Below are 10,155 nucleotides of genomic sequence, written 5' to 3' on the forward strand. Positions count from 1 at the left end.
GAAATAGATGAGCAGCAAATTTTTAAGTAATAAAACTTAATAGCTGTTTACAAAATCCATAAACAATCTGTGCCCCTTATTGCCCCAAGATAATGAGGCCAAGAACTTAATTGGATTTTCTAAAGGACTAGACAAAAAGAGGGAGATAGACAAACGAACCGACCTAGACATTTCATATACATGTGTATGCATTAACACATACAGAAAATGATTCGGGCATTATGTAGCTGCTCACTAATGAAGATTACAAAGAACCATATCCTAAGGGTGGTATAATTTACCCTCTAAAGTTTCTTCTACTTTTCTCTGAAACATTTACTATTTAGCCACTGCTTTAGACAGATATTGGACTAAACTGACAATAACCCTGATTTAGTATGGCAATTCTTGTGTTTCTAATTTTGATATCCAACATCTAGACATGTAAGCATTATTGGAATGATCTAATATTGTTATAAAATGTCTGGAGTTTAAAGCTCCATCACTACTAAATTGGTTACTAATGAATTTGGAGACATTTTCATTCTTTTTCTTTCATCCAGGCACTTAGGCATCTCCAAACACACTGACATCTGATTCATCATATTTGTCCTAAAGAAAAAAACTGTATGCTAGTCTGTCATTGGGACAATTATAACCGATGCCTTTATTGGGAGATAAAACTTGATTGTGTAGCTGTGCCCAGTATTCTGACTGCGCAATGATATTATGAAATTAGCAGTACATTTTTGACTTGTTGAGTCACAGGGGGCATATCCCTTTGTATAACTTTCAGGGGTTTTCAATTTTGCTTGATAGAGTTGTTTTCAGCTAGCAGTTTTCCTCAGTTCCTTCCTAATCCTGGGACAGTGTTTTTGTCCCGTCTTCATAAAGCGCCAGGCACAATGGGGGGCATGACTGCACACTTTGGTGCTATAATGCTGGAAGTAATAGTTATTAATAATAATAGCAGTAAAAGTAAACAAAACACTTGCAGTGTCAGCATTGTATTGGGATCATTAGTGTGCAATGCTCTGGCATTGTTGAAAGGGCAGTTACAGATTTTTCAAATTTAGGGTTGCTTCTATAAGTATCCCTTATTCAAAACCCTGCGACAATACATGATGGTGTAGTGGTATATAAAAGGCTTTGGACACACTTTCCTTGTAGTATATATTACTAATATTTATGTTGTAAAACAATCATGAGTTTGGGTCAGAGTTAAAATTTTTCAGATGGATGCATAAGGTGGAATTTTGCATACCTGATGTTGCCAAGTGAAAATATAAGTGTACCTTTACATGTGAAGTTACATATGTTGATTTCTATGCTTCTGGAAGCTCATGATCACACTTGTGTACATAACCTTTTAGATTTGCAGTTCTGGGGTGTGGACATGTGATAGGATCACTGTGGAATAATTTACCCTAGCTTTTATTCTGTATAAATTTACTGCACAGTAACAAGTGGACACAGAGCCAAGTTTCCCAAGCTGGCCGGCTGCACTAGGTACTGTTACGGCACCAGGCCATTAGGTGGTGGGGAAGCCAGTTTGCATTGAACAAACAGCTACCTCAACATGAAAATGACTTTGGGAGCAGCGACACAATATGTTCAATATAAGTATAAGTAACTCTCCCATATAGTAAAGCTGTTGCACATTTTTCAAGGCGTCACTTATGCTGGATTTGAGTGTTTTAGTATGTGGTAGGGCTGTCTGTCACGTGTCTGCTCAACTTACTCTATAGAAAATTTCATGTTCACACATTCAAAGTAAATCCACAAAGTAATAAAGTGCAGACATGCTCTCAGTTGTGCTGCTGTAAACTTGCTGTAACAAGTGAATTGAGTTCCTCTGTATTTACGCAAATAACTGGCAGCAAAGTTGGCTCAAGGTTCCTATAGCAGAAAGTATAGGGAGCTATAATATAACTTCAGTTTACTCCAAAGCTGAAAGAAGTCATTGACTTCACTGGGCCCTGGATCAAAACACATAGCTGGATTATCTTGGGTAGACTTAATATAACATCTTAATGAAAGCAGTTTTTCCGTGAGCAGACATCACTGTAATATTGCTCTTTTTTCCTACCTGAACCTTTTTGAGGAGGTGGTGGCTTTGGACTAGAAGAGGAAAGTTTAGGTAGATTTAGTAAATCACTAGTCTGCAGTTGAACATGGTAATAATCCTGGTGGCGCTCTTACCCAGTTGTTCAGTTGGCACTTAATGCAGTTCAATTGCTTCACTTATTTCTGCTTATATTTCAAGGACTGTGTGACTTTTAAATGTTGTAAGTGCCTTGAGTGACATATGTAAGTAGGTGGTTAAATAGAAAGGCATCTTCATCTAGTTGACTGGGCACTGAACTGGGAATCAGGAGATTTGAGTTCCAGTCCTCCATCTGCCACGGACCTGCAGTGTGACCTTGGGCACATCACTTCCCTCTCTGCTTCTGCTTCACCTGCCTTGTCTTTTTAGACTGTGAACTCATCAGGGCAGAGATTGTCCCATAAGGTGTGTGTAGCACAGTAGGGGCCTTAGTTTATTGCAATAAAAATCACCACCACCATAATGTATTTCCAGACACGTGACAGACAGCCCTACCAAATACTAAATCACTCAAATCGAGCATAAGTGACCCCTTGAAAATTGGATTAGCTTTTAAAATAAAATAAAAAAGAAATATGCAGTTGAGCTAAGATTTCTGTGTTCACTCCTGTCCCAGCACTTACCTTCAGGCTTAGCAGGGACTCAGTGCTGTAGCAAGGGAGACAAGTGGGGTGACCGCCCTGGGCACCAAAGCAAAGGGGCTCCAACAGGCGCTGCCCACCCGAGGCGGGGCACAGGACGGAGCCCCGAGCAGCTCATTTGGGGAGATGCGGGGACGGGGGGAGGGCGGCTCCCACCACTGTGTGCACTCCTGTGCAAGCATAGGGGGAGCGTGTGTCCCCCTGAACTGTGCGCTGGGGTGAGGGTGGGCTGCCGCTGTGGGCTTTGCCCCGGGTGCCAAACTTCCTTGTCATGGCACTGAAGGGACTGAAAGAGTTTCTGTTGTTTTGGCAGGGATGTTACAGAATGGAAAGAAGTTTGATTCCTCCAGAGATCGAAACAAACCTTTCCGGTTCAAGATTGGCAGACAAGAAGTCATTAAAGGATTTGAGGAAGGAGTTGCACAGGTAAAGAACGTTGCCTGAATTTCAAACTGCATTTAACTGCATGGCTGGCCCACTTCTGAGTGGCTGGTGGGTGCAAAGTGCCCAGCTGTATGCTGTGCGGTGTGCAGCCCCTTCCCCCCCACCCCGCCCCTGCTGTCTCACAGCTTCCCCCACCGCACAGACTTTGTGGGCTCCTAGGGGCAGGGGCAAGAGGTGGAAGTCAGAGGAGGGAGAGGCAGCCTAGAGACTCCAGCAGCAGCTGCAGGTGTGGTGAGAAGAGCAGCAGCTGATTAGGAGCTCGCAGGCTCTAGGTTGGATGGTCCTGGCTGAAAGAAACAATTGTAACGCATGAAATCAATGGGAAGAATTACCCCGCACTGCTCTCACAAATCAGAAAGGCCTCAAGAACATGAGCTCCTTCTCAGACTAATTTTAGGAACGTTTGAGTTCGACTTAAGCATTCAATTGCCTTGCTTTAGTTTTCAAATGAATATAGTTTGTCTTACGGCAAGGTATAGAGATGAAGTCGGGACCCTAGTGTACAAGGCACTGTATGCATATGGAATCAGTGGCATAACTGGGGGGAGGAAATAGGGACAACTGCCTGGGCACCAGCTTGAGGCGGGTGGTGGGGCGCTGAAAAAAGCCACCTCTGCTGGCAGCCACACAACCATATTCACAATTACGCCGGCAACTGCTTTGCCCCAGGCACCAGGCCACGTCCCTATATTGTGCATAGAATAGGAGACAAGTAGCAATCTAAATAGACAAGAATGGACAAGACTGATAATGGTGTGCAAAGTGTTAGCAATGCTGTGGTCTACAAATGTCTTGTTACTGTTGTGGGTTTTGACAGTTTTTGGCACAAGATTTGTATATGTTCAGCACTGGGAACACCAAAATGGAGCCCTACAAGTACTATAAATCTGAAAGTGCATATAAGGTCACAAAGAGGAACAGACTTATCCCAGTGGGAGGTGGACTCAGGTAGTCCTGTAATGCTGAGCTGCACTAAGTCAGCATTACTGCAAATCTTCCCAGAATGCCCTGCCTACCACCACACTGCCTTAATTAATATGTAGCCTAAATCCTTTCCCATAATCTACTTTGTGACAAATTACCCTCCAGCTCCTCCTAGTGGACCATTACACTAGAAATGAATAATTAATAAACACTTTGAGAGCTGCTTCCGTTTCTGGATTTCAAGTACTTAAGCAACATGAATGGATTAATGCTCACGACCCACTTACAAAGGAGGTGACTATCGTTATCCTCAGTGTATGGATGGGAAATGGGTACAGGGAGTTAATGGTTTGATTATTAGCATCGGTAACTCCACTGAGTCACTGAGGAGGGGCACAGCTCCTATGTAAGTCAGGTGGTGAAGGCGAGATTCGCAGGGGAAACTTAAGCAGCTACTTCTACTTTAGGTGTCTGAATCCAAAATGTAGAGTCTCAAATGCCTGTCTGCTGCCACCTAACCTGGAGAGGACTAAATGCCTGCTTCTGGGCCAGTCCACAATCCTCCCTGTTCTCTCAGTGACAAGTTGCTTGGTGTCTACCTCATGCCAAGGCCCCAGCAGGATTCACCTAATTAAACAGAGGATTAAAATATATATACCTTGTCCAAACCCCCTGCCTGACCACAGAAGCAAAAAGCAAAGGTTCTCAAGTATCTAGTGTATTGCCTGTGGGTGGGGTGTCCTCCTCCAGCCTCATCTGCAAGACTGGGTCTGTTGGGTGCATTTTGATACACCTAACCCTGCACAAAACACGGGGACAAGGCACTCCACCTCGCTGCCACATAGCACATTACTCCTCGCAGTTCATATCTGTTCCCTTCCTGATCTGAACCCAGGTTTTGAGTGTATTATACCAAGTGGAGCACCTTCAAGAGGAAAGCCTGATAGTCATATCAGAATACCCTGCAGCCAGTGTTTAGGACAGTCTCCTAACCGCTGGTTCAAATTCTTTATCCAAAGCAAGCAGAAGAAGGTGTTTGAACTGGGTCTCCCACAGCCCAGAAGAATGTTTTAACCAGTGGGCTGTAGGGTCCACCTCTCTTAGTGGCCCAATGGGTTGTTAAATACCTCTGGAATAGTTGGAGGCAGAGCAGGAGTTAGGATGAAGGCTTCCCAGGTGAGGTCTCCAACCACCTGAGATATTATGGTGTGGGACAAACTTACCAACCCCCAACAGCAGGCTGTATTCATGCAGTCCTGGAGAATCTTGCTTTGGGGCTTCAGCCTCAGCTGGGGGCTCCAAGCTCAATAGTTGCATCAGCGCTTGTGTGGTTCTTCACATGCTCATCAGAGGCCATTTGGGTGGCTATGGAGTTAGGCAGCAGCTTAGCACCTAGCCAGTAAAAGATGCAGATAAATTCCTATATATCCTCAGGAAGTGTGGCCTAAGTGCTTTACTGAACTGGGTTCCTTCTCATCCTCCTTGGTCCTATTGCATACTGGGCACATTTACACGTGAAATTAATGCAACGCAATAAACCCTGGTGCATACCGCACTGGAGTTTATTACTCCTGGGTGCTGCATTTACACGTGTGCCCGGGCCTGCAGCATGTTGAGCTGGGTCAGAATTGCCCCAACTGGTAAGGGGTCCCAGGAGTCAGCCTGCCAGCCTGGGGCTGCTGCAACCCAGGTCAATGCTGGCTGGGGCATGAGGGTGCTCCAGTGCAGGGCTAGCCAGCAGGCAGCCCCTGCACTGAAGCACCCTTGTGCCCTAACCAGCCCCATCATCTATATATGTGTTGCTCTACACTAAAAACACTGCCATAGGCTATTACTTAATCTTGACAAGTACTGACCTACAGTGGAGTTAATTAGTTAATTAGGCAGCTCCTCAGTAAACATCTCATGTAGATGCACCCACCGAGTACCTCCTGTACCTGGCTCCCTTGAAATCAATGGGTGTTGAGAGTACCCTGCATCTTATCAGGAGCTAGCACCTTGCAGAAATTATTCCCTAATAACCAGTATGATCCATCAATGTGGGATTAAAAAATTAGCACAAGAGATTGCCAATGAGCATTAAAGGATATGGGAGCTAGGCCAGGGATCAGCAACCCCCAGCACGCGTGCCAGAGCATGGCACATGAAGCCCTTTTCCTCAGCATGCCACAGCTGACCTGGACTCTGGGCAGCTTCTGCCAGCAGCTACCCAGAGCCCAGGCTGGTTGCAGCTGGGAGGCTGCAAATAGCTGGATGGGGCTCTGCAGCCCTGGCACCAGTTCTGTGGCTGCGGCAGCTGTGTACACCTCAGCGCATGGCTGGGAAGGGGCCTGGCGCAACACTGGCTTCTCCCCCACCATCCACCCAGAGGCACGTGTGCAGTTGCTGCTGCCATGGAGCCAGTACCAGGGCTGTGGAGCCTGGCACAGCTGTTTGTAGCCTCCTGGCTGCCTGCTACCAATGCTCAGAGCCTGGGCTGGTTGCGGCAGGCAGCCGGGAGGCTGCAAACATCTGCACTGGGCTCTGGAGCCCCTCCTCTGCCCTCCACCCGGAGGCATGTGTGCAGCCACTACCAGCAATGAGGATCGGGCCCTTTGCAGCTCCCCCATCTCTGGCACTCCAAGTCGAAGCATGGGGGGTGATTTTGGCACTCCGGCCAAAAGCGTTGCTGACCTGAGTTAGGCGATCCAAGGCTAAATTGTCTGGGGCCAGCTTTACACAGGTGCCTGCAGAAGCCTGGTAAGATTTAGGAGGCTAGCTAGCTAATTTTGGTGCCTAATTCCCATTGATTTTTCAAATCTCCTGTTTAACAACTTGACACGTATTTTTTTTTTCCTAACACCATCTTTTCCTCCCTTCTTCAACACCTGACCACCAGATGAGCCTGGGACAAAGAGCAAAGCTAACTTGTACACCTGAGATGGCCTATGGAACCACAGGCCATCCTGGAGTTATCCCTCCCAATGCTACCCTCATCTTCGATGTGGAGCTGCTCAGGTTAGAGTGACTCCTTGCAGGAGGAGCTGGCTGAAGACATCTGTTGATAATCATCCATCCTGTTACTTTTCCCAATGGTAGGTGGAGTCTTCGCTGGAGTCTCAGCCTTCCCTGCTCAAGCTACCATGGCAATAGCTCCTGCCCATAGTCTCTTTATCCCTTCATTTCTTTTTTGGTTTTTTATCGCTGTTGTGTCGGTATTTGTCTTTTATTAGAAGCTTCTTTGCTTTGAGAAAATCGTCTACGGTTGTAACGTTTTCAGGTTGTACATTTTATTTAATTTGCATGTGATTAAAAATGCATAGTGACAATTGGAAAAAATATATATATATATATTCCTTATCAAAAAAACCACTGCCTTACTGTACACTTCAACCAAGAATACAAAAGGTGCTCAAAAAAACCTAATGTACATCTTGTACATGAATGGGCATTAGCCAGACGAGTTACCTGCGCTGCCACTTTTCTCAGCTTGTACGTTCTGCTTGCTGCTGTTTTAAACAAATGTTTCATTTGAGAATATAAAAAAAAAACTCTATAAAAATAAAATCTTGATACTTTACAATTCCTGTGCTGTCTCAGAGCCTTCTGTTTTAATGCGAACAGGTGGAGGATTTTTCTTCTAATCTGGAGGTTCTTCAAGCGACCATTTCTCTTGTTGGTAGTTAATCTCTTTTTCTTCTCTTGTATTAAAGATGCTTATTGCATGTTCCTTTCCTGTAAACCTGATGTGTGGGAGTAGTGTCATTGCAGGGTTTCCTAGGTCTAAAATGAACAGAACCCGCTCACCCTGACTAGGAGTGCTGCTGAAGACAAGCAAGACCTTCTGTTAACTCCAACTCCCTAGCACCTAGACTTATTAAGTGGGGGCTGTGCAGCTCAGGACCCCCCAGTTCTAGCCTGCATTTGGCCATTAAAGAGACTGGGAATGACAGGTAGGATTTTCAGGAGTATTTAGTGGCCGAATTCTAGTCCTGTCAGTCCAGGGGAGGTTTACCAGACAGCTCAGTGGCAGCTGAGAGACCAGTGCTGAGTTTTCCTTAATCCCCCTCCCTCCTCCTTTTTCCTCTTGGAGTAAGTCTGCAGGATGAAGTGGCTTGGCTGTCATAGCCCCAGGACCTCAGAGTTGCTGGCCCTTTACAAGGGCCTTTTTTGGTTCACTGTACTTTACACAAGGTATGTGACTTCCTCCAAGAATCTCCAAGGGCACATGAGCCCAGACAAGCATGCAGATGCAGTATGCGTTAGTGCAGACCCATTTGTAGCACTGCAAACCACATGCACTGCACATGCAGGTGCTGGCCATGCTGCTGATTTGCAGCGCGGTGAGATTTTTTAACAGCAGGAGATCCCTGCGTAAAAAAACCCCCATGCCTGAAGAAAGCAGGGCGGCACACATGGTGGCAGTGTGCGCCACCTGAAACCGGAGCCTTGCAGGCTGGAGCCACACTCCTCTGCATGCTGGATCACTGCTGCTGGAGCCCTGATAGCCCCCCAGGACTCCAGGTAAAACTTCTGGGGCCAGCCCCAGTGCTGGTTCCAGCCTCCTCTACCCCACCAGGGACAACTTGCCATGCACAACAGCGTGCATGCACAAGCATTCCCCAGGGACAAGCGCACAACCATCAACTGCTGCTGTTTATCCCTGGGGAAATGCATGTGTACACTTGTCTGGATGTGTCCCAGGGCACCACAGAGGACTCAGACCATCTGCCCCCTCCAATGCCAAAGTATGAAGCTAAACTGTTCACCTGATCCATGGCCTTCTCCTCCTCCCAGGAGTAGCCACGTCAAACAAATTGTGCATCTCCAAACCATTTGGCACTGCAGTATGTGGCAGGCCAGTAGGGGGTGCTCCTGTGTTGAGCCACCCACCTCACTGCGCCCAACCACTTTTCAGGCTCCAAGTGCCTCCCTGGGGGCGCCTCACATTTGGCCGACCCCCTTCCTGGACACACCCGCTAGCCTGGGGGTAGAGCTGCGACCACCCAGGGATGGGCTTGATTCCGGCTCTGTGCCCCCTGGGAAACACAGGCCTAGTAGCCCTCGTGGGTACTTGACTCACTTCAAGAACTTGGGGTGCTTCCCTCAGTCGGAAGCACATGTAGTGGTCTCCCTTAGTCAGCCGAACCAAGGGGACCCCAAGGCATAATCTAGACCCACTCCCAGTAAGTCTCCCACACTAGGTACAAAGGAGAACTTTATTGGTTACAAGGAGTAGGGTTAGAATAGACTACAGAGTTGAGTAGTATCAGAGAAATCCCATAGATCAAACAGGGTGGCTGGAGTAGCCTTTGATCATGGATCAGAGTTACTGCAAGCTATATATCTAGTTAGATCTCAGGTAGCTTACTCACAAGTATCATCCAGAGGCAGGTGGGGATTCCCTCTGGAGGCAGGCAGCTCCTTGATCATGAGTTTTGAGAGAGAGCAAGTTTCTGATGGTCCAGCTCTTCTCTCTGAGTCTTCCTTATGGCTGCTGCACCCTCCTCCTGGGCAGTCCTTAACTTATATAGCCCTTATGACCTCATTTACCTGGTCCAATGGAGGCCAGCACCTGTTGACTGTTGGCCAACCAATTTGAAATGCATCACTGGTTGCCAGGCAGACTGGCAGTCTCCAGCTCACCAGGGTGCCCAAGCCCCTCACCCAGGTATGTGATGCCAGTCACGTAGGCAGAGGGAGCAGGTTTCCCCCCTCCCTCAGGAATGTATCCAGCTCAGGTTACCTAAAAAGATAGGGTAAAGTGTGTACCCTCTGCAGGGCCCATCCTAACTGAATTGTCACAGAGCAGAGTTTTGGGGGAGAAACAGAGGTGGCCTTCTGCCACACTGTACACACCCCAAGCCCAGCCCATCCTGTCCCAAACCAAAACACCCCCAACCTGTTCCCTCCTCTATTAGTTCCTTTCCATCCATCCCTGAGGTAACGCTTGTACAAGAAAGTGTGTTTGCACTTTGGGTTCCACTGTCTCATCCTCCTAAGATTGTAAAATGAGCAACAATAGGGCCTGAGAACAATCCAACACAACAGACCCTGAGCTACGCACTGTGCGGGCCGGGA

At 47.1% G+C, this 10,155-nt stretch overlaps 1 protein-coding gene across 1 annotated transcript in view; it reads left to right on the forward strand.

The window, feature by feature from the left end:
• FKBP1B (FK506 binding protein 1B) overlaps positions 1 to 7,652 on the forward strand; it is a 59,939-nt gene extending 52,287 nt beyond the window's left edge. Inside the window, exons 3-4 of the mRNA XM_025208586.1 lie at positions 3,041 to 3,153; positions 6,974 to 7,652. Of these exons, the coding sequence (XP_025064371.1) occupies positions 3,043 to 3,153; positions 6,974 to 7,102 (240 nt within the window). The 5' untranslated portion in view covers positions 3,041 to 3,042 and the 3' untranslated portion in view covers positions 7,103 to 7,652. The remainder of the gene's footprint in view (positions 1 to 3,040; positions 3,154 to 6,973) is intronic.
• Positions 7,653 to 10,155: the final 2,503 nt, after the last annotated feature.

Source organism: Alligator sinensis, unplaced genomic scaffold (genome assembly GCF_000455745.1).
Source record: "Alligator sinensis unplaced genomic scaffold, ASM45574v1 scaffold300_1, whole genome shotgun sequence".
In the NCBI taxonomy this organism is placed as follows: Eukaryota; Metazoa; Chordata; order Crocodylia; family Alligatoridae; genus Alligator; species Alligator sinensis.